This window comes from Carcharodon carcharias, chromosome 13, assembly GCF_017639515.1.
Source record: "Carcharodon carcharias isolate sCarCar2 chromosome 13, sCarCar2.pri, whole genome shotgun sequence".
Taxonomy (NCBI): Eukaryota; Metazoa; Chordata; class Chondrichthyes; order Lamniformes; family Lamnidae; genus Carcharodon; species Carcharodon carcharias.
Window position 1 is genome coordinate 76,813,501 of NC_054479.1, and position 27,176 is coordinate 76,840,676.

At 42.5% G+C, this 27,176-nt stretch overlaps 1 protein-coding gene across 1 annotated transcript in view; it reads right to left on the reverse strand.

Annotated features, from left to right (window-relative positions):
- The window catches only part of appl2 (adaptor protein, phosphotyrosine interaction, PH domain and leucine zipper containing 2), a 719,236-nt gene that overhangs the window by 23,553 nt on the left and 668,507 nt on the right, over positions 1-27,176 (reverse strand). The window contains exons 9-14 of the mRNA XM_041202616.1: positions 18,527-18,609; positions 18,120-18,281; positions 8,307-8,495; positions 588-630; positions 434-490; positions 244-335 (exon numbers count right to left, since the gene is read on the reverse strand). Of these exons, the coding sequence (XP_041058550.1) occupies positions 244-335; positions 434-490; positions 588-630; positions 8,307-8,495; positions 18,120-18,281; positions 18,527-18,609 (626 nt within the window). The remainder of the gene's footprint in view (positions 1-243; positions 336-433; positions 491-587; positions 631-8,306; positions 8,496-18,119; positions 18,282-18,526; positions 18,610-27,176) is intronic.

The window sequence follows — 27,176 nt, forward strand, 5'->3', positions numbered from 1 at the left end:
TCTCTGCCACGCAAGTTGTTTCAGGGAAGTGGCTGCTAACGGCAATTTTTAAAACTCCTCACTGTAGTTTGTGGAATCTTGCTGTGCACAAAACATCTTAATCGCACAGAACTGCACCGGCCAATTAATTCTATACTATAATATGGATGTGGAGTTTTGAATGAGCCAGAGTGTATCCGTAGATGGTTGTGCATCATCATTGTCAGTTACCTCTGAACTAATTCATTTCACTTCACTTCTTACCTCTGAGGACGAAAACTTTCATGTTTTTTCTGAAATGTGGACATAGGTGTCACTGCTTCCACTGCTGTCTGGTTCAGCCTGATTGCAATTGCCTAGCACAGAAGAGCAACAGTATGTTAATACATTAACTTTAAATACAGACATTTAAGGCAAAATATTGCAACATCAATACAACAATAACAGAAGTTACCTCAGGGTTGTCAGTGAGATAGATCTGCCTGGAAATATTATTAATGGTGCAAATCCACTAAGGAAGTAGTAAACAGAAACAGAAAAATTATGACGATTTTTAATTAAATCAATGTAAAGCAAAAAAAATTCCAGAATCTAATTTAACATGATACCTCTTCATACTCCTGTTTGCCTTCTGCTTGAAGGATAATGCTCCTAGAAAAAAAAAACATTAATATATGAAAAGCTGTGCTGCAGTTAAGCCTATTACTGAACAGTCCAAAGGTCCCCATGAGCTTCATGTACACCTCTGCTTCTTTTTGGTTATAATAAAGCGGCGACTGTGTAAAGAGCGGGAACACAGAATGCAGCAGCATAAAGGGCAGGAACACAGAACAGGGCAGCATAAAGTGCGGAAACACAGAACGGGAGCAGCGTAAAGGGCGGGGAACATAGAATGGGGGGCAGTGTAAAGAAAGGGAACACAGAATGGAGGCAGTGTAAAGGGCAGGAACACAGAATGGGGGCAGCGTAAAGAGTGGGAACACAGAACTGGTGCAGTGCAAATGGCAGGAACGCAGAACGGCGGCAACGTAAAGAGCGGAAACACAGAATGGTGGCAGCGTAAAGAGCGAGAACACAGAATGGGAGCAGCGTAAAGAGCGGGAACACAGAATGGGAGCAGCGTAAAGGGCGGGAATACAGAATGGGGCAGCGTAAAGAACAGGGACACAGAACAGGGCAGCATAAAGAACGGGAACACAGGACGGAGCAGCGTAAAGAACAGGAACACAAAACGGGGCAGTGTAAAGAGCAGGAATACAGAACAGGGCAGCGTAAAGAACAGGGACACAGAACAGGGCAGCGTAAAGAATAGGAATACAGAACGGGGCAGTGTAAAGAACAGGAACACAGAACAGGGCAGTGTAAAGAACGGGAACACAGGACGGAGCAGCGTAAAGAACAGGAACACAGGACGGAGCAGCGTAAAGAGCAGGAATACAGGACGGAGCAGCGTAAAGAGCAGGAATACAGAACGGGGGCAGCGTAAAGAACAGGGACACAGAACAGGGCAGTGTAAAGAGTAGGAATACAGAACGGGGCAGTGTAAAGAGCGGGAACACAGAGCAGAGGCAACGTAAAGAACAGGAACACAGAATGGGGCAGCGTAAAGAGCGGGAATTCACAAGGCTGTGAGAACCAAGAGGTAATACTAGAGAAGGATACCAAGGTACAAAGAATACTAGAAGAGACAGACAGTACTAGAGTAGGAAACAGTGTGTTATTAGGTGGGCTCAGCATAAAAGGGAAATTAAAAAGTCAAAGTTAGGGTTACAGTGATAAATAAGATTGGTGAGTTGTAGACGCAGGTAGCCACATGAAAATATGATGTTGCGGTGGTAACAGAGGCCTGGCTCAAAGAAGGGCAGGACTTAATTGTTAAGTATCCCTGGATATAAAGTATTCAGGAAAGATAGGAAGGAAAGGAAAGGAAAGGGGCAGGAGTGGCAGTATTGTTTAATGAGAATATTGCAATGCTAGAGAAAGAAAGAACGTCCCAAAGAAGTCAGGGACAGAATCTATTTGGCTAGAGCTAAGAAGCAAAAAAGTTAAATCACATTGTTTGGTCTAGTCTATAGGTCACCAATTATTGGGAAAGATGGAGAGGAACAAATTTGCAAGAAAATTGTAGAAAAGTGCAATAATTGTAGAGTAGTTATCATGGGGCACTTTAACTATCCAAATAAAGATAGCAGTATTGCCAAGGGAAGAGAGGGGGAAGAATTCCCAGAGTATGCTCAGGAAAATTTTCTACAGCAGTATGTTTTCAGTTCAATGAGAAATGAGGCACTGTTGGACCTGCTGCTTGAGAATGAAGTAGATCAAGTGTCAGTAGGAGAACATTTTAGGGGACAGTCATCACTGTATCGTAAGGTTCAGGTTGGCTGTGGAAAAAGACAAGGAGTAATCCAGAGGAAGAATAACAACCAATGGGGGGGAAGCCGACTTCAATGGATCTGGCCCAGATAAACTTGAATCAAAGATGAGTCGGCAAAAGTATGGATTGCCTTTAAAGAAGAGATAGTTCAAGTACAGTCAAGGTATATTCCCATGTAGGGGAAGGATAGGGCAAACAAATCCAGAGCTCCCTGGATAATGAAGGAGATACAAATTAAGATAAAACAGAAAAAGTGTGCTTACGATAAATGTTTAATAAGGTGGACAATACAATTGAGAACCAGGCCAAATACAGATGGTTCAGAGAATTGGAAAAGCAAATAAGAGCAGCAAAGGGAGTGGCAGCTAACATGAAAGAGAATCTAAAAGTTTTCTATCAGCATATAAATAGAAGAAGTGTGTCAACAGGAGGAGTGGTGCCAGTTAGGGATCAAAAAGGGGATTTGCACATGAAAGCAGGGGACATGGCTGAGGTATTAAATTAATACCGGCATCTGTCTTTATCAAAGAAGATGCTGCCGAGGTCCTAGTGAAAGAGGCGGTCGTTCAAGCAATTGAAGGGTTTAAAATTAATAAGGAAAAGGTATTGGGTAGGTTGTCTACACTTGATTGGTGAGTTGATAAGGCACCAGGGCCAGATTAAATGCATCCAAAGATACTGAAAGAAGTGAGAGAGGAAAGTGAAGACACTGACCATAATTTTCAAATCTTCCTTAGACTCAGGGGTGGCCCCAGAGAACTGGAGAATTGCAAACATTATACCCTTGTTCGAGAAAGGGTGTAAAGATAGGCCCAGCAACTACAAGTTTAACCTTGGTGGTGGGAAAGTTTTTAGAAATTACAATTTGGGACAAGAACAGTCACTTGGGCAAATGAAGGAAAGCCAGCAAGGATTTAAGGTAAAATTAGGTTTAACTAACTTGCTTGGGTTTTTTGATGAGGTAACAGAGAGTTGATGAGGTGCACATGGACTTCCAAAAGGTATGTGATACATAACAGTCTTGTGAACAAAGTTATAGCTCATGGAATAAAAGGGGCAATAGCAACATGGATACAAGATTGTCTGAGTGACAGGAAACGAAGCAGCGAATGGTCATTTTTCAAACAGGAGGAAAATTTATATTGGAATTCCCCTCCTCTTCTTGATATTATATTAATACTAAGATCTTGTGCACAAGAGCGCACAATTTCAAAATCTGAGAATGATATGAACTTGGAAGTATTGGGAACCATGAGGAAGATAGTGTAGAGCTTCAAAAGGACATAGACAAGTTGGTAGAAAAGGCAGACAAGTGGCAGATGAAATTTAGTGCAGAGAAGTGTAAAGTGGTTCATTTTGATTAGAAGAATGCAGAGAGACAATCTAAAATAAAGGGGGTGCAGGAGCTGAGGGACCTGGGTATATATGAGCATTGAAAGTGGCAGGACAGTATCGTGGGCTTTATCAATATGGTCACAGAGTACAAAGGCAAGGGGGTTATATTAAACCTGTATAACATACTGGTTCAGCCTCAGCAGAAGTACTGAGTCCAGTTCTGGACACCACACTTTAGGAACAACGTGAAGGCATTAGAGAGGCTGCAGAAAAGATTCACGAGAATGGTTCCAGGGATAAAGAACTTCAGCCACGTAGTTAGATTGGAAAAGTTGGGACTGTTTTCCTTGGAGAAGAGAAGGTTGAGAGGAGATTTAATAGGTGTTCAAAATCATGAGGGGTCTGGACAGAGTAGATAAGGAGGAACTATTGCCATTGGTGAAGGATCAAGAATGAGGGCACAGGTTTAAGGTAATTGCCAAACGAAGCAATGAGGAAAACCTTTTTTCTGAAATGCACAGCCTGAGAGGTAAAGGCAAGTTTAATTGAAGCTTTCAAAACAGAATTGGATCATTATCTGAAAAGGAAAAAATGTAGGGTTACAGACAAAAGGCAAGAAAGTGAACTGTTCCTTCAGAGGGCCACTCAATAGGCCTAATGGCCTTCTTCTCTGCTGTAACCATTTTATGACTCTTTATTTAATTTAATTCATTTACTCAAGTCTTTATTCAACAATTTTTAATATATCAAGTAGTTTAACTAGTTAAACTATAAATTTAATACAGTACTTATAATTGCACCATACTAATTTTGAACCGTAAAACTCACCAACCAATCATCCACCTGCTCACCTAAGTAAAGGCTCTAAGTTTCAGCTCTCAGGTCTTGCTTTGTCTCACTCTCCCTCTTGGACAACTATTTGTTCTGTATAAGACCAGAGCACCACCTCTTCCCTCGCAGCACCAAATTCCCTCACTCACCAAATCCCCCAAGTTAAGTAAGGACTATGCCAAAGCAGTACTCCATTGAGCTTAATTTCATGCTCCTTTGTGCATAAGCAGAAACCTTCTGCATTTATACTAGCAAAATTCCAAAGACCTGAATCAGCCTCTAATGACTAGGTAACCAGTTCTAACGAGCTACCTAATTAAAAACTTTGCACTGCCTCTACCCAGCATTTATTTACCAAAAGATCAAAAGAGACAAGGTTGATGTTAAATGCAAAACTTGAACTGATTTTATAAAAAGGCCAACCCTTAAAATTCTCCCACTCACCAAATTCCCCGAGTTAAGTGAAAACAGAAAATGCTAGAAAAACTCCTCAGGTCTGGCATACGGACTCAAAACGTTACCTCTGTTTCTCTCTCCACAGATGCTACCGGACCTGTAGGTTTATTCCAGCATCTTCATTTTATCCCGAGTTAAGTAGTCTGTTGAAATAGTACTCAGTTGAACTTCATACTACTTACTGGGGTGTGTGCCCAAATAAGCGTTATTTATATAAATGATCGGAGTATATGGAATAAATTGAATGAAATGCAGATGTGTATGCAGCCTGGAGGCTACAAATTATTGAGGCATGGCTGCAAGATGGTCAGGACTGGGAACTAAATATAGCAGTTATTAGGTCAACAGGGAGAATAGGAAAGTGGTAGAAGGGGAGGAGTAGCATTACTGATTAAGGATGAAATTACTCAAACATAAGTAAGGTAAGCAGGCAGTGGAGATTCCATGGGTTGACGTAAGAAATAAAACTGGAATTAAGGCAACAACTGTGAAGTGATAGATTGTATCAAAGCAGAGATTAGACAACATATAGCAATGGTAGAGTCATTTTAATGAGAGATTTTATCTTTTATATAGATTGGGATAAGCAGATTTGGTCATGTCAGAAAGGGTAGGAATTTCTTGAACGTGTCCTGGATTGTTTCCTGCAACAATATTTCCTGGAAACAAGGGTGCATGCCATATTAGATTTAGTAAGGAGCAAAGAGCCAGATTTAATTAGCTGCCTAACAGCGTATGAACATTTATCTAAATGCAATCATAATATGATCAAGTTTAAAATTGTACTCGAAAGGGACATCACAGCTATTAGGATTCTAGTTTAGGTAAGGCAAACTTCAAGGGGATTACATAGAGACTGTTCAAAGTTAACTGGGCATAACTGTTAATGATGATGATTAATGGGAGGTCTCCAAAAAAAATCTTGGCTTTCGAAAGGGAAAATGATAAACACCCAAAGGGAACAAATTTGCAGGGCTACAGAGAAAAGGTGGGGCTTTTAAAAAGTTATTTCATGGGATGTCAGCATTGCTGGCAAGGTCAGCATTTATTATCCATTCCCAACTGCCCTTGAGAAGTCAGTGGCGCACTGCCTGCTTGAACGACTGCAATCTATCCAGTGTAGGTACATCCACAGTGCTGTTAGGAAGGGAGTTCCAGTTTTTTGACCCAGTGACAATAAAGGGACAGAGATAATTCCAAGTCAGAATGGTGTGAGACTTGGAGGGGAACTTGCAGATGATGGTGGCATTCCCATGTGTCTGCTGCCCTTGTCTTATGAGGTGGTAGAGGTTGTGGGTTTGGAAGGTGTTGTTGAAGGAGACTTGATGAGTTGCTGCAGTGTATTTTGTAGGTGTGTTACACTGTGCACCAGTGGTGGAGGGAGTGAATGTTTAAGATGATGGATGAGATGCCAATCAAGCAGAATTGCTATTGCGGAGAGTCAGCCTAGATTGGAAAATTGCACATGTCACTCAACTGTTTAAGGAAGGTGAAGAGAGAAACCAGGAAATTGTAGAGCAGTTAGCCTAATAACTTTGTCAGAAAATTACTATAGTCTATAATTAAGGACAAGGTGACAGAACACCTTTAAAGTTTTCAGCTGATCAGAGAGAGCCAGCATGGATTTGTAAAGGTCATTCCTGGTAAACCTGACAAAAGTAGTGGACAGGGGAATAATTATGAATGTTAGTTATATGGATTTCCAGAAGGCTCATAAGAGACTGTTAGCTAAAGATGAAGCTCATGGAATTGAAGGCAAATTGTTGACCTGGTTAGGAAACTAGCTGAGCAACAAGAAACAGAAAGTAAGGGTAACGGGCATATATTCTAATTGGCAAGGATATGGGTTAGAGTCTCGACTATTCACCGTATTTATTAATGACTTAGATGATGGGACAGCGAGCCACATATTCATGTTTGCCGATGACACAAAGTTAGGTGGTTAGGCACTGGCCTGTTCCTGATCCTATGTTAACAAAATTTGACATGAGCCACATAAGGAATGAAGGAGCATCTTAAAGGAGAAGAAAGAGATAGAGAGATGGAGAAATTCGGTGGGGTCCTTAGCAGGTGTAGACATGGTGGCCAATGGTGGAGCAAAAAAAAAGGGGATGAGTAAGAAGCCCTAGAACTGGAAGAGGTTAGAGATAAGGAGGAGCAAGATGAGGGAAAGATTTGAAAACCAGCATGGGAATTTTAAAATCAAGATGCTATTGGCTAAGGAGGCAATGTAAGTCAGCCAGCACAGCAGTGATGGGTGAATGGAGCTTGAAGCAGTTGGGATAAAGGTCTCTGACTTTTGGATGGACTCAAATTTTAAAAGGGTACAGGTGGGATGCTGGCCAGGAGACCACTGGGATAGTTAAAAGCAAAATGCTGGAAATTTGAAATCAGAACAGAAAATGTTTGAAATATTCAGCAGGTCAGACAGCACCTGCGGAGAGAGAAACGGTGTTAACATTTCAGGTTAATGTAATTAGAACTGTAAAGATTTAGAGTTTAACAGGTTTTAAGCAGGGGAACAGGGAAAGGGGAGATACAACAAAAGGGAAGGTCTGTGATAGGGTGGAAGACGGGAAAGATTAAATAACTAAAGGAATGATGGTATATGAAAAAAGATGATGATGGGGCAGCTAAAGAAACAAAAGATGGGTCTAGAAGAGATGTAAATGGGATTAGAGACTATGATCTGAAATTGTTAAGCTCAATGTTGAGTTTGGAAGGCTATAAAGTGCCTAATGGAATGATGAGCTATTTCTTGAGTTTAAATTGAGTTTCATTGGAAAGGTGCAGGAAATCAAGGCCAGAGAGGTCAGAGTGGGAGTGAGCCGGAGAATTAAAATTTTGGAATTTTAAGCATGGAATTGGCTGGACAGGAAGCCAGCAGAGCATGGGTTTGGCTGAAAAGGAAAGCTACTGCTGGTCATTGTTGTCTGAAGAAAACTAATAGTGAAAGCTTGGGAATTCCTGTGCATGTGATTGAAGTTTTGAGCAGAAGCTGCATGCAACATCAATGTTTCCTCAATATAAAAACTGGGGAAAGAAGCAGGCAAACAATGCAGGGTTAAGGACAGGTAGCACATGTCTAGCAGGTTCTTGGCATGACAATTTGGGAGAAAAAAAGGATGCCAATCATTGAAGAATGAAGGACATTCAAGTTAGCAGCTGAACATCACAACTTTGCTCCTGTCAGAAGACTACCCACAAGTATAGATAGTGTCATGGGAGCAAAACTGGAAGAATGTTAAAGCAATAAAAATGACAAATGAGCAGAAGGCATAGAAATGACTGAAAAATGCTGTATAGGCAACAAGATGCAGTTGTTACATACATTTTTCCTGAAGGTGAAGTGATCTGGAAACAGTATCTTCTGTCCTCACAATCCACTGCCATAACCGAACAATTATCCAGGTCCATGATCAGTCCTCCAGCTACTGCCCCTCGTGGCTGACACATTAAGTTACCTCCTTGAGTAAAGAAATACAACCTTTCCCAGGATGTAGACACCAGGCCTGTTTTACTAATGGAAAAAAGGGCAGAGATGCAGTTATACCAGAGTTACAATAACTGAGTCAACACTTAAAATTAATAGAAAGAGAAAGAGAAAAAGACAGTTAACGTTTCTAGTTGATTGTATTTTGTCAGAACTGAAAGATGTTAGGGATGTGACAGTTTGTCAACAAGTAAAAAGGAGGGGAAAGGGAGTGACGGGGGGAACAAAAGGGATGATTTCTGATAGTGTGGAAGGCAGGGGTGATTCAATGACAAAAGGGATGATGGTGGAAGGCAAAAGATGTTGCACCAGTGTAGTCACTCAAGGATAGCCTTCTATCCTATCACATTTAGAATAGGCAAAGTAAACCCTAGGGATCATTTAAATGCTATAATGAGGGAATTTTATACAGACAGATGAACAATGATGGATCAAATAACTATCCTCATTGCTAACCATCTTGCAACTGCCATGGCTCAGAGACAAACCAGACAGAGTGCATGCCTCAGCAGAGCTGCAGTGACATTCTGGGTGCATCATTTGGTCAAGGAATGACTCACTTTTGTCAAATTTGAAGAGATGTGATCATTTTAATAACCACAGAGAGTTGTATTCATGGTGGATTGCCCTGTACAATCTCCCTATTGCCTCCAGTTATTCTCAGGGGTCACAGATCCATTATGGTACAGAAGGAGGCCATTAAGTTCATCAAGTCCGTGCTGGCTTCCTGTACAGCAATCCAGTCAGTCCCATTCACCCCCTCTATCCGGTAGCCCTGCAAATTTATTTCCCTCAAAAGCTCATCTAATTTCCTTTTGAAATCACTCACTGCCTCTGTGTCCATCACCCTCTTAGGCATCGAGCTCCAGGTCATTACCATTTGTGGCATTAAAAGGTTCTTCCTCACATCCCTCCTGTACATCTTGCCCAAAATCTTAAATCACTGTTCCTTCGTCCTTGTACCATCAGTAATGGAAACAACTTTACTTTGTCTACCTTACGTCAATCTGTCATTCTCTTGTACATCTCTATCAAATCTCTCCTTAACTTCCCTTACTCCAAGGAACAACAGTTCTCCAACTTAACCTTGTAGCCAAATTCCTCATCCCTTGAACTATTCTGGTAAATTTCCTCTGCATGCTCTCAAAGGCCCTCACATTCTTCCTAAAGTGGTGGCCGGAATTGGCCTAACCAGAGCTTTCTTGGTTCAACACTCAATCAGCACTTCGGTACTCAATATCTATACAAGATCCAAATGCCTAGCTAACTACTTTCTCACTATGTTCTGTAACCTTCAAAGAACCATGCATAGGAATCCCCAAGTCCCTCTGTCCCTACATATGCTTTAGAACTGTGCTATTAGGTCTATATTGCCTCTCCCTATCCCTTCTGCCAAAATGCATCACCTGCGGTTCTCTATTAAATTCCATCTGCCACGTGTCCATTCTGCTGGCCTATGTCTTGTTGCAGTTGATTAATACCATCTTCACGTCTGCCACACCTCCAAGGGTGTATGATCCCCAAATTGTGAAATTCTACTCGATATTTCAATATCCAATCATTTAAATATAGCAAAAAAGCAGTAGTCCTAGCACTGACCCTTGGGGAACATCACTTTCTCTCACTCTTCATTATGAAAAATAATCATTAACACAAAAGGTTATTTATGAGAATTCTGTGGAGTCTGAGTTTCCAGTGCGCCCTCTCTATTCATACAAATACAAATGAAATGCTATTCACTATGTAAATTGTGCAGTATTTAATGTGCTCCCATTATTTTGACTCCAGTTGAAACTAAGGGCAAATAATTACTGATCTCAGTGGGAATCTATGGAGGTGGTGCCTCCACAATCTTGAAATCAGACCCCAATAATTCCTGCAAAATATTTTAAACCCAACACTGAACACCTTACACCTGATTGAGAATGAGATTGGTCAGAGATAAAATGCTTGAAGCAACCTATTCACTCAGCCTTCTCACCACATTAACAGGCATGCTCTGACCAGCCAGCTTGGCCCATATGCTGGGCAAGCAAAGGTCTCATTCTAGCACAAAAGTCTGGGTCTGATGATGCCATTCTGATCCTGAAAATTTTGCACCTTGTCAACTGTAATGGGCACCAGAGCAGTGGGGCCAAAGGAGCGGCAAGTATGAGCGAGGGTGGAAGGAACAACGAGCCCAGAGGGATGTAGAGTACATTTATTTTTCATGTTTTCCTTGTGGGCAGAGAGCAGGATGTTAACAAGGACCCCAGACCTCCCCCCACGTGCCGCCCCTGACTATCATCACTTGCCACTTTCCCACCATCTACCTTACTGCCAAAACTGTTCCAGCAAGTTCCCAGCCAAGGCTTCAACTGGCATCCAGCTGCCAGGCTGACAGTGTGCACACAGGGGTCCTCCTGGAGTTGGGTACGGTATATTTAAACCAGTTCGGTCTAGACTTGCCACTTCCCTGCCTAGATTGGGCCTTTTAGTCCTGATTAAGAAAAATTCTAAAGGGAAGACCTGCCATCCATGGTTAACTAAATAAGTAAAGGGAACCATTAAACTTAAGTAAAAAGCATATAACTGCGCAAAGATGAGTGGCAGGTCAGACGATTGGTCAGAATATAAAGAACGACAGAGAATGACTATTAGGTTAATCAGGAGAAAGAAATTAGAGTATGAGAGGAATCTAGCTAGAAATGTAAAAACAGATAGCAGGAGTTTCTACAGGTATTTAAAAAGGAAAAGAGTAAGTAAAGTGAATGTTGGTCCTCGAGAGAGTGACAGAGGGGAGTTAATAGTAGATAATAAGGAAACGGTGGGTGAAATGAACAAATATTTTGCTTCTTCTTCACTATAGAGGATACAAAAAACATGCCAGTAATAGCAGTCAATCAGGAGGTGGAGAGGAGAGAGGAACTTGGTGAATTTACAATCACTAGGGAAGCAGTACTGAGTAAACTGATGGAGCTGCAGGCTGACAAGTCTCTGGGGCCTGATGGACTTCATCCTAGGGTCTTAAAAGAGGTGGCTAATGAGGTAGTAGATGCGTTGGTGTTAATTTTCCAAAATTCCCTAGATTCTGGAAAGGTTCCATCAGGCTGGAAAGTAGTAAATATAAACCCTCTATTCAAGAAGGGAGGGAGCAGAAAAGAGGAAACTATAGGCTAGTTAGCTTCATGTCTGTCATGGGGAAGGTGTTAGAATCAATCATTGAGGAGGTCATAGCTGGGTACATAGAGAAACTCAAAGTAATCGAGAAGTGTCAGCATGGTTTTGTGAAAGGGAAATCATGCTTAACCAATTTATTGGAGTTCTTTGAAGGAGTAACATGGGAGCCTGTAGATGTACTGTACTTGGATTTCCAGAAGGCACTTGATATAAGGCACCACATCAAAGGTTATTGTGGAAAATAAAAGCTCATGGTGTAGGGGGTAACACATTAGCCTGGATAGATGATTAATTGGCTGGCAGAAAACAGAGAGTGTGCATAAATGGGTCTTCTTCTGATTGGCAGGATGCGAAAAGTGAAGTCCCACAAGGGTCTGTGCTGGGGCCTCAACTTGTTACAATTTTCATCAATGACTTAGATGAGGGGAGCAAAGGCACAGTAGCTAAATTTGCAGATGACACAAAGATAAGTAGCAAAGTATGTTGTGAAGAATCACAGAATCACACAGTGCAGAAGAGGCCCTTCGGCCCATCGAGTCTGCACCGACACATGAGAAACACCTGACCTACCTACTTAATCCCATTTACCAGCACTTGGCCCATAGCCTTGAATGTTATGACGTGCCAAGTGCTCATCCAGGTACTTTTTAAAGGATGTGAAGCAACCCGCCTCCACCACCCTCCCAGGCAGCGCATTCCAGACCGTCACCACCCTCTGAGTAAAAAAGTTTTTCCTCACATTCCCACTAAACTTCCTGCCTCTCACCTCGAACTTATATCCCCTTGTGACTGGCCCTTCAACTAAGGGGAACAGCTGCTCCCCATGCCCCTCATAATCTTGTACACTTCGATCAGGTCGCCTCTCAGTCTTCTCTGCTCCAATGAAAACAACCAAATCGATCCAACCTCTCTTCATAACTTAAAACCCAGGCAACATCCTGGTGAATCTCCTCTGCATTCCTCCAGTGCAATCACATCCTTCCTATATTGTGGCAACCAGGACTGCACACAGTACTCCAGCTGCGGCCTCACCAAGGTTCTATACAACTCCAACATGACCTCCCAACTTTTGTGAAGAAGAAATAAGGAGGTTGCAGATGGAAATAAATAGGTTAAGTGAGTGGGCAAAAATCAGGCAGATAGAGTATAATGTAGGAAAATGTGAAGTTGTTCATGTTGGCAGGAAGAATAAAAAAGCAGAGTATTACTTAAACGGAGATAATTTGCAGAATTCCGAGGGGCAGAGAGATCTAGGTATTCTCGTGCATGAGTCACAGTTAGTATGCAGGTAGAGCAAGTAATTAAGAAGGTTAATGGAATGCTTTTCTTTATTACGAGAGAAATCGAACATAAAAGTAAGGATGTTATGCTTCAGTTATACAGGGCATTGGTGAGACCACATCCTGAATATTGTGCACAATTTTGGTCTCCATATTTAAGGAAGGATGTAAATACATTGGAGGCAGTTCAAAGGAGGTTTACTAGATTGATACGTGGAATGAGTGGGTTGTCTTATGAGAAAAGGTTAGACAAACTGGGCTTGTTTCCACTGGAGTTTAGAAGAGTGAGGGGTGACTTGATTGAAGTATGAAAGATCCTGAATGGCCTTGACAAGGTAGATGTGGAAAGGATGTTTCCTCTTGTGGGTGAGTCCAGAACTAGGAAGCACCTTTTTAAAATTAGAGTGCATCCTTTTAGGACAGAGGTGAGGAGGAATTTTTTTCTCTCAGAGGGTTGTGTGACTTTGGAACTCTCTGCCTCAGAAGGCAGTGGAGTGGGGTGGAGTCACAGTGGCACATCGGTGAGGCTGAGAGCTACATGGATAGCACATTCAGAAAGGTGGTTACACTGCAGCTTAAATGCCAGGAGACAGAGGTGGAATGGGTGACCACTAGGCAGTCCAAGAAAAGTGGGCAGGTAGTGCAGGAGTCCTCTGGGGTCCCGCTCACAAATCGGATTTCCGTTTTGGAAGCTGGTCCTTCAGAGGAGTGCAGTCAGAGCCAAGTTTGTGGCATCATGAGCGACTCGGCAGTACAGGAGGGGTGGGAAGAAGAAAGAAAGAGCAATAGTGATAGGGGATTCATTGGTTAAAGGAACAGGCAGGTATTTCTATGGCTGTAGACATGGCTCCAGGATAGTATGTTGCCTCCCTAGTGCCAGGGCCAAGGATGTCACAGATCAAATGCAGGACATTCTTGTGGGAGAAGGTGAACAGCCAGAGGTCGTGGCCCACATTGGTACGAATGACTTAGGTAGGAAGCGGGGTGTGGTCCTGCAATCAGAACTTAGGGAGCTAGATAGAAAATCAGCAAGCAGAACCTCAAATATACTAACCTCTGGATTACTCCCAGTGCCACGTGCCAGTGAGTACAGAAATAGGAGGATAAGGCAGGTGAATGCATGGCTGGAAAGATGGTGCAGGAGGGAGGGCTTTAGATTCCTGGGACAGGCTCTGGGGGAAATAGCACCTGCACAAGCCGGATGGGTTGCATTTGAACAGAGCTGGGACTGAGCTCCTTGCGAGATGTTTTGCTAGTGCTGTTGGGAGGGCTTTAAACTAACTCAGCAGGGGTATGGGAACCAAGAGAGAACATTAGAGAGGAATACCAGGGTGCACAAAATATTGGGAGGAACAGACAGCACTAGTACAGAGAGTAGTAAGTCAGTAGGTAAAGTCAGAGTGAGGAAGAAAGTAACAAAATCTAAATCAGGGTTACTCTTCGTGTATGTGAATGCATGGAGTATAGTAAATAAGATTGGGGAGTTACAGGCATAGATTGCTATGTGGAAATATGATACTGTGGTGATAACAAAGACCTGGCTCAAGGAAGGGCAGAACTGGGGTTAAATAGTCCCGGGTACAAGGTGTCCAGAAAAGATAGAAAAGGAAGGAAAGGAGGAGGGGTGGCTGTATTGGTTAAGAAGAGCATTGCAGTGCTGGAGGAAGAGGATGTCCCAGAGGGTTCAAGGACAGAATCCATTTGGCTGGAGCTAAGGAACAAAAAGGGTGCAATTACATTGCTTGGTGTGGTCTACAGACCGCCAACCATTGAGAAGGACGTAGAAGAACAAATCTTCAGGAAAATTACAGAGAGATGCAGGCATTATAGAGTAGTTATAATGGCAGACTTTCATTACCCAAATGTAGCCTGGTAAAGGGCAGAGAGGAGTAAGAGTTCCTGGATTGTGTTCAGGAAAATTTTCTACAGCAGTATGTGTCCAATCCAACAAGAAAAGACCTGGTCCTTGGAAATGAGATGGGCCAAGTAGATCAAGTGTCAGTGAGTGGACATTTAGGAGACAGTGATCATTGTACGCTTTAGGATGGTGATAGAAAAGAATGATAGACAATCCAGAGTAAAAATAATCAACAGGACAAGAGCCGACTTTGATGGGGCAAGAACAGAGCTGGGCCAGGTAGACTGCAATGAAAGATTGGCAGGAGAAACTGTAGCTGAACAATGGGCTACCTTCAAAAAAGAATTGGCTCGGGCACAGCCAAGATATATTCCATCGAAAGGGGAAAGTAGGGCAAACAAATCCAGAGGTCCCTGGGTGAAAAAGAAGATTGAAATTAAGATAAAGAAGAAAAAGTGTGCTTATGACAGGTGTCAGGTAGAAAATACATTTGAGAACCAAGAGGAAAACAGAAGGTTCAGAGGGGAGGTGAAAAAGCATATTAGAGAAGCGAAGAGGGATTATGAGACAATGTTGGCAGCCAATATAAAGGGGAATCCCAAAGTCTTCTATGGGCATAAAAATAGTAAAGCGGTGGTAAAAGGAGGAGTAGGGTTGATTAGGGACCTAAAAGGGAATTTACACTTGGACAAAGGGGCCATGGCTGAGGCATTAAAAATGAATACTTTGCATTCATCTTTACCAAGGAGGTAGATGCTACCGAGGCCATGGTGACAGATGAGGAAACTCTGTTACATGCAGTGTTCAAAATTGATGAGGAGAAAGTGTTGGATAGATTGTCAGTACTTAAAGTTGACAAGGCACCGGGACCAGACGAGATACATCCAAGGATATTGAAGGAAGTGAGAGTAGAAATTGAAAGGGCACTGGCCATAATTTCTCAGTCTTCGCTAGACTCAGGAGTGGTGCCAGAGGACTGGAGAGTTGCAAACATTACATCCTCGTTCAAAAAAGCTTGTAAGGATAAGCCCAGCAATTACAGACCAGTCAGTTTAACTTCAATGGTGGGCAAGATTCTCAAAACAATTATTCAGGATAGAATTAGTAGTCACATGGAGAAATATAGGTTGATAAGGAAGAGTCAGCATGGATTTCTAAAGGGGAAATTGTGTTTAACTAACTTGCTGGAGTTTTTTGAAGAGTTAACAGAAAAGGTTGATGAGTACTATTAATGTGGTGTACATGGGCTTTCAAAACCAATTTGATACAGTGCCACACAACAGACTTGTGAGAAAAGTTATTGCTCATGGAATAAAAGGAACAGTAGCAGTGTGGATACAAAATTGGCTGAGTAATAGGAAACAGAGGATAATGGTCAATGGGTATTTTTCGAGCTGGAGGAAGGTTTGTAATGGCGTTCCTCAGGGGTTGGTTTTGGGACCCTTGCTTTTCCTGATATATATTAATGATCTAGATCTTGGTGTGCAGGGGACGATTTCAAAGTTTGCAGATGATACGAAGCTTGGGAATGTTATAAACTGTGAGTAGGACAGTGTAGAACTTCAAAAGGACAGACAAGTTGGTGGATTGGGTAGATAGGTGTGTTCAATGCGGAGAAGTGTCAGGAAATGCATTTTGGTAGGAAGAACATGGACAGACAATATAAAATAAGGGGTGAAATTTTGAAGGGGGTGCAGGAGCAGAAAGATCTGGGTGTATATGTACATAGATCATTGAGGTTGGCAGGACAGGTGGAGAGAGCAGTTAATAAAGCATATACTATCCTGGGCTTTATTAATAGGGGCATAGAGTATAAGACCAGGGAGGTTATGCTGAATTTATGTAAGACGCTCATTAGACCATCGCTGAAGTATTGTGTACAGTCTGGGTGCCACATTATGGAAAGGATGTGAACACATTGGAGAGAGTGCAGAAGAGGTTTACAAGCATGTTCCAAGGATAAGAAACTTCCACTATGAGGATAGATTGGAGAAGTTGGGACTGTTCTCATTGGAGAGAAGAAGGCTAACAGGAGATTTGATAGCGATGTTCAAAATCAAGACAAAGTATAGGGAGAATCTGTTCCCACTCATAAAAGGATCAAGAATGAGAGGGCACAGATTTAAAGAGATTTGCAATAGAAGGAAATGTGATGTGAGAAAAAACATTTTCACACGAGTGGGTTCGCGTCTGGAATGCACTACCTAGAAGTGTGGTGGAGCAGGTTCAATCGAGGCGTTAAAGAGGACATTAGATGATTATTTGAATAGAAAAAATGTGCAGGGGTACGGGGTAAAGGAGGAGCAATGGTACAAGGGCATAATGCTCATTTGGAGAGCTGATGCAGACACAATGGGCCAAATGGCCTCCTTCTGTGCTGTTAAAATTCTGAGATTCTGTGATTGTTAGGCTAGGGAATCAAAGGTTATTGGAGGTAGATGGGAATGTGGAATTTGAAACACAAACAGATCAGCCATGATCTTATTGAATGGCGGAGCAGGCTCGAGGGGCCAAATGACCTAATTCTGCTCCTATTTCGTATGTTTGTATGTATGTTCGTCGAGGAGCTAAACATCAGCTATCATAACACTAGCTACTGCCAGCTCAATGGCTGCTCTTCTCTGATATTACAGGGCACCAGGCTAAGAACCCAACACATCCATTAGCCTCAATATGTGGCTCAATGTCACTTCTAGCTATCCAATGCATCTGTGTCGCAGTCCTCCATGTGGCTCCTGGTTGACCTCATATAAACATTGTTGCTGTCAGTGGTCTGTTAGTCAGACAGCACTAATCTTTACTGCAGCAACTCACCAAGGCTCCTCTGCCAGCACCTTCCAAACCCAGGACCTCTACCATTTCAAAGAACAAAGACAGCAGGTGCATGGGAATGCCACCACCTGCAAGCCACACACCATCCTGACTTGGAAATATATCTCCATTCCTTTACTGGGTTAAAATCCTGGAATTCCATTCCTAACAGAACTGTGGGGGTACATGGGCTACAATGGCTCAAGGTGGTGGTGGGGCAATTCAGGATGGGCGACAAATGCTGGCCCAGCAAGTGGTGCCCACATCCAGTAAGAGAATAAATTTAAAAATATCTGGCTTTTTGTGGGAAATAGACCACTTATGTACACAGTGGAAGTCTGGAATTGTTTTCCCTGCTCCCCAATGGTATTTGCCAATTAATTCACTTGCTCTCCCAATGGGAGGTGGGAGCTGCATGATCAGAAAAAAACATGGATAGGAAGGTAAACCGAGCAGAGGATGGGCACTCTAGCTAATTATGATACACATGTGCACATAAATGCATGCATGTCCCAGTCTAAACAGAAAATGTAATGCCCTTACTTTCGAATATTCAGGTAGCCAGCTTTCTGAAGGAGGTTCCTGTTAGCTGGTCTGGTTGCAGTAGTGTTGTTATCGGGAATATAGATGGATTCATTGACTAACAGCAGTTCCTGTTGGGCCAATCTCATACTTTCAGCCTCAGTGTCCAGTTGCCCTTGGATACTGTATTAGATAACATACAACACACACAGTTAGTGCAGGGAACAGTTTCAACAGGAGGCACTGTATATCTGACTAAGGATTCCCCTTTAATAAATGAAAGACAACTTTTTTCACATTCAACAGACTCGAGACATTTGTTGAATGTCTCCTCTTTTAAAAACTATTAAACCACAGGGATAAACCCCTGGAATCAGGAAAGTAAGAAGTATTAAACATGATATTGTGTTGGAAAGAATGTCTATAACCTTTGAACCATGGCTGCAACTGAAGATAAAAATTCTTCCAGTTTCTTAGAAAACATCTCCACTCCCATCTTGAAAAAGTTGATCTGTAATACACAAGATGAGAGAAGTGCATTCTCAAGTTACAAATGTTCTGTGGTTTCAAGACTGGGACAACATAGCTGTTACATATTCTCTGGTTACATACACTTCTGCAATCCATACATATTAAACAAGCTTATGTATGAACATATAGAGGAAAGTCTCAATGATTTTACCACATTCGAGAGAGGTGTTGTCCAAGTTCTGATCTTTACATTGGTGAGTACTGCAGAGGCTTGGAGACCACAAACATCATTTAGTTGCTTATTAATTTCTAGCTGCTGAAACTAACACATCCAGCTGTTCTAATTTAAGATTTAAATGCTGAGAACAGTTCTTTCCAAACTTTCAGAACCACAAAATTCAAACAAACCAGGGAAAATAGGCTGATTTACTCTGGCTGTGAGTCATATAATGAGTCAGATAAATATATGATATAGATAAATCTAATATATTATTACTTTTGTACATTTTGGTGAAATCCAGACAAATAAATCTGGAATAAAAAGATAGTATCAATAATGGTGACCATGTAACTATTGGACTGAAGTAAAAACCCATTTGATTCTTTGAAGATGGGACAAGTAAAGTGGATAATGGGGATCCTGTAGATGTCGTATATCTGGACTTCCAGAAGGCCTTTGATAAGGTGCTGCGCAAAATATTAATACACAAGATAAGATCACATGAAGTTAGGGGTAATATAATAGCTTGGATAAAGGATTGGCTAACCAACAGAAAGCAGAGAGTCAGGACAAATGGGTCTTTTTCTGGATGGCAAGCTGTAACTAGCGGGGTGCCGCAGGGTTCGGTCCTTGGGCCCCAACTATTTACAATCTATATTAATGACTTGGATTCAGGGATAGAAGGTATGATAGCTAAATTTGCAGAGGACACCAAAATAGGTAGGAAAGTAAGCTGAAATTAAGAAATAAGAAATTTACAAATGGATATGTGCAGGTTAGGTGACTGGGCCAAAATTTGGCAGATGGAGTTTAACGTGGATAAGTGTGATGTTATCCATTTTGGTTGGAAATGGAGAGAAACTTCAGAATGCTTCAGTGCAGAGGTTTCTGGGTGTCCTCGTGCATGAATCGCTGAAAGCTAGTATGCAGGTACAGCATGTAATGAGTAAAAGCAAATGGAATTTTGGCATTTATTGTTAAAGGAACAGAGTATAAAAATAGGGAAGTGTTGTTACAAGAGTACAAGGCATTGGTGAGACTGCACCTGGAGTACTGTGACAGTTTTGGTCCCCTTATTTGAGGAAGGATGTAGTTGCATTGGAGGCAGTTCAGAGAAGGTTCACTAGATTGATTCCAGAGAAATGGGACTTGTCTTATGAGGAGAGATTGAGCAGTTCAGGCCTGTACTTGCTAGAGTTTAGAAGGATGAGAGGAGATCTAATTGAGGTATATAAGATGCCAAAGGGGATAGACAAAGTAAACGTGGAAGGGATGTTTCCCCTTGTGGGGCATTCTAGAGCAAGAGGCCATGGTTTTAGGCTGAGGGGTGGTAGATTTAAATCAGAGATGAGGAGCAATTACTTTTCTCAAAGGATCGTGAATCTGTGGAATTCACTACCTCAGAGTGCAGTGGATGCCGGGACGCTGAATAAATTTAAGGAGGAGATAGACAGATTTTTAATTAGTAATGGGTTGAAAGGTTATGGGGAAAGGGCGGGAAATTAGATTTGAGGCCAAAATGAGATCAGCCATGATCGTATTGAATGGCGAGGCAGGCTCAAGGGGCTGGATTGCCTACTCCTGCTCCTAGTTCTTATGATTCACTGGTGTCTTTTAGGGAGGGAATTTTGCCATCCTTACCCAGTCTAAACTATATGTGACTCCAGATCAAAAGCAATGTGAATGACTCTACTGAAAAGACCTAGCAAGCCACTGAGACAGGATAAATAGTGAGAAACTATTCCCACTTCAGAGTGCATCAAGAACTAGATGGAACAGATTCAAAATAATTGACAAAAGAAGTATGAGTGTTGAGAGGAAAAAATTTTACCTCTACCTCTATCAAGTCTCCTCTCAGCCTTCTGCCTTTTCCCCAAGGAAAATAATCCCAACTTCTCCAGTCTATCCTCATAGCTACAGTTCTTCATTCCTGGAATCATTTTTGTAATTTCTTCTGCGCTCTCTCTAATGCCTTCACATCCTTCCTCAAGTATGGCACGCAAAACTGGACAAAGTACTCAAGATGAGGCTTAAGTAGTGTCTTATATAAGTTAAACATGATCTCCTTACTCTTGTACTCATTGCCTCTATTAATAAAGCTTAAGATGCTTTATTAACTGCTCTCCCAACATGCCCTGCCATCTTCAATGACTCATGTACATATACACCAAGGTCCCTCTGTTCCTGCACCTCCTTTAGAGTTTCTCCCTTTATTTTACACTGTCTTTCCACATTCTTCCTGCCAAAACGAATCACTCACATTTCTCTGCGTTGAACTTCATCTGCCACTTGTCTGCCCAATCCACCAACATACCTATATTCTTTTGAAGTTCAAGACTATCCTCATCACATCAAAAATTGTTTGTATCATCTGTAAATTTTGAAATCATGCCCTGCACACCACAGTCTAGGTCATTAATCATATGTCAGGAAGAACAAGGGTCCCAACATTGACCCCTGGGGCACACCACTATAGATCTTCCTCCAATCTGAAAAACATCCATTAACCACTACTCTTTGTTTGTCACTCAGCCAATTTCTTATCCAAGTGCTTACTCTCCCTTTTATTCCATGAGCTAGAATTTTGCTCAAGTCTGTTGTATGGCACTGCATTAAATGCCTTTTGAAAATCCATATGCATCACATCAACTGCATTGCCCTTTTCAACCTTCTTTATTATCTCCACAAAAAACTCAGCAAGTTAGTTAAACCCGATTTTCCCTTACTGAATCCATGCTGACTTTCCTTAATTATCCTGCACTTGTCTAAGTGACTACTGATTTTGTCCCAAACTATAGTTTCCAGAAGCTTCCCTGCCACTCAGGTCAAACTGACTGGACTGTAGTTGCCAGCTTTACCCTTGCACCCCTTTTTGAACAAGAGTGTAACATTCGCAGTTCTCCAGACCATGTTGAGAGGTTAAGTAAATTGGGTTTATATTCTCTGGAGTTTAGAAAAATGAGAGACGATCTCATTGAAACCTATAAGATTCAAAAGGGGTTTATAGGGTAGACACTGAGAAATTGTTTCTGCCAGTTGGGGATTCTAAAACATGGGGGCACAGTCTCAGGATAAGGGATCAATCATTTAGGACTAAGGTGAGAAATTTCTTCACTCAAAGCTTTGTGGAGCTTTGTGAACCTTTGGCATTCTCTACCCCAGAGGGATGTGGATGCTCTATTGCTGAATAAATTTAAGGCCGGGAGAGACAGATTTTTAGTCTCGGGGATTAAGAGATCTGTGGAGCGGGCGGGAAAATGGAATTGAAGCCAAGATCAGCCATAATTGTAATGAAAGGTGCAGCAGGCTCAATCAGCCATATGGTCCACTCCTGCTTCTATTTCTTATGATGTTATGTACACCCAGTGTCACAGGCCAGCGAAAGTACAAATAGGAAGATATGGAGCATCAGTGTGGTTTAAGGCCTGGTGCAAAAGGGAAAGCTACAGATCCTTGGGGCATTAGAACCAATTCTAGGGCAGGACACACCATTCAAAATGGACTTCAAAAGTACTAGACAAATGTCTTCACGAGGAGGTCCACTAGTGTGCTTGGGGAGGGTTTAAAATAAATTGGCAGGGGGGTGGACACCAGGGGCAGAATTTTGCCCTTGTTGGGCCGACTCGGCAGGGGCAAGCAGGAGCGGTCAGGAAGCCAACCACCACCCACGACTGGGCCACAACTGCGATTTCACGCTGACGGGCCTATTAAGGCCTGCCCATTGTGAAATGCGTGCTCCAGTGCTCAGCGCTGCCTGTGTGAGTAGGAGGAGGGAGAGTGCACAAGTTCAAGCAAGTGCACAGGAAAAGCTCCCTGAGGCATAGAGGTGCCTCATGGAACTTAAGATTTAAAAATTAAAAATGAAGAATTTTAAAATGTTAAAAAATGTCTCCTCATAAGCAGGAAAATGTTATTAATGAAATGTTAAAATTTTTATTTAATTTGTAATTGCTGTTAGAAACCTTATTCCACGCATGGATGAGGTTTCCCAAAAAATCCAAAAGCTCTTTGGCCTTTTCGCCTGCCTGCCAACCATAAGGTTGGTCGGGCAGCGAAAAATTTAATTCAGTTGGTACTTTAATGGCCTTAATAGGCCTGTTAATTGTCAGTGGGAGCCACTGCTGACTCCTGTGAGCAACCAACCAAAATATCGCGCAAGTGCACGATGACGTTGGGACACTCGCCTGATGTCAGTGCGCATCATTTTATCCTCGTTTGGGTCTGGCGTGCACCCACCCATCGAGTGAAAAATTCTCACCCAGCAATACTGGTATAAAAGAGGAATAAGGCGCATAAAGGAGTGAATATTAAATAATACTAGAGAAGGAAATAGTAGTAGATTAGAAAGACAAGACTAAGGAGGATTATGCAGGATCCAATGATAAATTGAGAATGCATGTATGTAAATGCACAAAGTATGGTGAATAATGTTGGTGAGGTACAAGAACAAATAGCCATATGGGAACATGGTGTCGTGGCGATAATGGAAATATGGCATAAAATGGTGAAGTCTGAAGGCTTAATATTCAAGAATACAAAATGTACACAAAAATAGGGAAGGAGAAACAGGACCTGGAATGACAATAAGGATTTGGGAAGACTTTGCAGGGTTGGAAAGAGGGGATGTCCTCGAGGGGTCAGGGACAGAATCTATTTGGTTAAAGTTGATAAGCGATAAGGGTATGATCACACTACTGGAAGTATTTTATAGGCCTCCAAATAGTGAGAGAAAGATAGAGGGAAATCACAGATGTGCAAAAACTATAAACTGGTGATATTGGGGGGCTTTTATCCCAATCTATATTTGGGTAATTATGTTAGATCAAAGGATGAGGAGGAAAAATTTCAGAAATATGTTCAGGAGATTTTCATTGAACAGTATGTTCTCAGTCCAACTAGGAAGGAGGCATTTCTGAATCTGGTGCTGGGAATGAGGTGGACCAAGTGTCTGTGGGAGAACACTTGGGTAAGGGTGACCTTAGATTAGAAATGGAAAAGAGCAAGGAACAATCTAAAGTAGGAACTCTAAATCGGAAGAGGGTTAACTTCAATGGGATGTGAGCGAATCTAGCCAGGGTAAAATCGAACCATAGACAGACAAGAAAATGTTAATGGAACAATGGGTGATCTTTAAGGAGGAGATGTAGAGGCTAGGTACATTCCAATAAGGTGAAAAGTAAGGAAAACCAAGTCAGGGCTCTTGAATGATGAGGGAGATAGAGAATATGATGAAAAAAGAAAATGATGCATATCAGTTGGATTTTTCAAGCGAGAACCAGGCCAAATACAATAAGTTGACAGGGGAAGTGAAGAGGAAAATGTAAGACTGGCAGAGAGAGAATAGGGGAATAGAATAACAGTTAATATAAAAGGAACCCCAAAATTTTCTACCAGCATGTAAATAGTTAGCAGGTCATAAGAAGCAGAATGGGGTCTATTAGGGTCAGAGGGTGATATATGCATGAAGGCACAGAGCAAAGCTAGAATACTTCATGAGTACTTTGCATCTGTGTTTACTAAGCAAGAGGATGCTGTTAAAATATCAGTAGAAGTGGAGATAGTAAAAGTAATGGATGGGGTGAGAACTGATAGGCAGGATGTACTGGAAAGGTTGGCTATGTGTAGAGTCGATAAGTCATTGGTCTGGATGGCATACATCCCAGGTTGCTGAAGGAAGTGGGAGTGGAGATAGTGGAAGGGCGCATCATAATCTTCCAATCTTCCCTAGATACAGGGAATTGGATATAAAAGTAGGAATATTTTCTACAATTGTACAGGGCATTAGTGAGGCCATGTCCAAAGTACTGTGTACAGTTTTAGTCTCCTTATTTAAGAAAAGATAAAAATGCGTTAGAAGCAGTTCAGAAAAGGTTTACTCAACTGACGCCTGGGTTGGGGGGGGTATTTTCTCATGAAGAAAGATTAGACAGACTGGGCCTGTATCCACTGGGGTTTAGAAGAATGGGAGGTGGTCTTATTGAAACATATAAAGACCTTGAGAGAACTTGACAGGGTGAATGCTGAAAGGGTGTTTCCCCTTGTGGGAGAGAATAGAACAAGGGGACACAGGTTTAAAAAAGGGTCAAGGCAAAATACTGCGGATGCTGGAAATCTGAAACAAAAACAAAAAGTGCTGGAAAAACTCAGCAGGTCTGACAGCATCTGTGGAGAGAAAGACAGAGTTAACATTTCAAGTCCGTATGGCTTCAGAACTAATGAGAAGTAAAAATGTGGTGAAATATATACTGTTTAAGGGGGGTGGGACAGGTGAAGCTGGATAGAAGGCCAGTAGAAGGCTGTATAGTCTCCCAACCTCAAACCTCTCTCTATAGTCTTCCAACCATGAGCCTCTCTATAGTCTCCCAACCTCGAGCCTCTTTCTATAGTCTCCCACCTTGACCCTCTCTCTATAGTCTCCCAACGTCGGACAGCCCGCTTCTACCTCCTCCTCAAAATCTAAAAACAGGACTGTCCCAATAGATCGATCATGTCAGCCTGTTCCTGCTCCACCGAACTCAGTTCTTCCTAGCTTGACTCCATTCTCTTTCCCCTTGTCCAGTCTCTTCCTACCTAAATCTGTGATTCCCCTGGTCCCTTACATCATATCAACAACTTCCAGTTCCCTGGCCTCAACTGCCTCCTCTTCACTATGGACGTCCAATCCTTCTACACCTACATCCCCCACCAGGATGGTCTGAGGGCTCTCTGCTTCTTCCTTTATCAGAGGCCCGAACAATCCCCATCCACCATCACTCTCCTCCGTCTGGCTGAACTTGTTCTTTCACTGAGCAATTTCACCTTAAACTCGTCTCACTTCCTCCAAATAAAAGGTGTGGCTACGGGTACCTGCATGGGCCTCAGTTATGCCTGACTCTTTATGGGGTATGTGGACATTCCTTGTTCCAGTCCTACTCAGGCCCCCTCCCACAACTCTTTCTCCAGTACATCGATGGCTATTTTGGTGCCACTTCATGCTCTCGTCTGGACCTGGAAAATTTTTATTAATTTTGCTTCCAATTGCCACCCCTCCATCACTTTCACATAGTCTATCACTGACACTTCCCTTCCTTGACCTCTCTGTCTCAATTTCTGGTGATAGACTGTCCACCAATATTCAATACGAGCCCACTGACTCCCACAGCTACCTCGGCTACAGGTCCTCACACCCTGCTTCCTGTAAGGGCGCCATCCCATTCTCTCAGTTCCTTCGCCTCCATCGATGATGCAATTTTCCAAAACAGTGCTTCTGACGTCTCTTCCTTCTTCATTAACCGAGGTTTCCCACCCACGGTGGTTGACATTGTCCGACCCATCTCCATGCCTCTGCCCTCACACCTTCTTCTCCCTCCCAGAAACACGATAGAGTCCTCCTTGTCCTTACTTTTCACCCCGCCAGCCTCCGCATTCAAAGGATCATCCTCCACCATTTCTGCCAACTCCAGCATGATGCTGCCACCAAACACATCTTCCTTTCACCAACCTTGTCGACATTACCTAAGGACCGTTCCCTCCGGGACACCCTAGTGCACTCCTCCATCACCCCCAACACCTCAACCCCCCTTCCACGGCGCCTTCCCATGCAACTGCAGAGGGTGCAACACCTGCCCATTTACTTCCCCCCTCCTCACCGTCCAAGGGCCAAAACACTCCTTTCAAAGCACTTCACTTGCACTTCCCTCAATTTGGTCTACTGCATTCGCTGCTCCCAATGCGGTTTCCTCTACATTGGAGAGACCAAACACAGGTTGGGTGACGCTTTGCAGAACACCTTCGGTCTGTCCGCAAGCATGACCCAGACCTTCCTGTCGCTTGCCATTTCAACACCCCATCCTGCTCTCATGCCCACATGTCCGTCCTTGGCCTGCTGCAATGTTCCAGTGAAGCCTCAACACAAACTGGAGGAACAGCACCTCATCTTCAGATTAGGCACTTTACACCCTTCCTGACTTAACATTGAGTTCAACAACTTCAGACCATGGACTCTCTCCTCCATCCTCACCCATTTTTGATCCTCTTCTTTCAAATATTTATTTTTTAAATTTTTATATATATTTTGTTCTCACCTATTACTACTTTAAAATTTTATTTCTATTTTTATTCATTGCTCTATCCCCACCTTTTAGCCTATTTTGATCTTTTTTCCCCACACCGTCCCCTCCCCCTACCCCCACCCCATCCCCACTAGGGCCATCTGTCACTTGCTCATTCTGCTTTCTACTCTGAATGTCACCATCAGCATCTCCTTTAGCCAGTATCACCACCATCAATAACCTTTTGTTTATGACATCTTTCGCAATCTCTCCTTTGCCTCCACCTATCACTGGCCTTCTATCCAGCTTCACCTGTCCCACCCCCCTTAAACAGTATATATTTCACCATATTTTTAC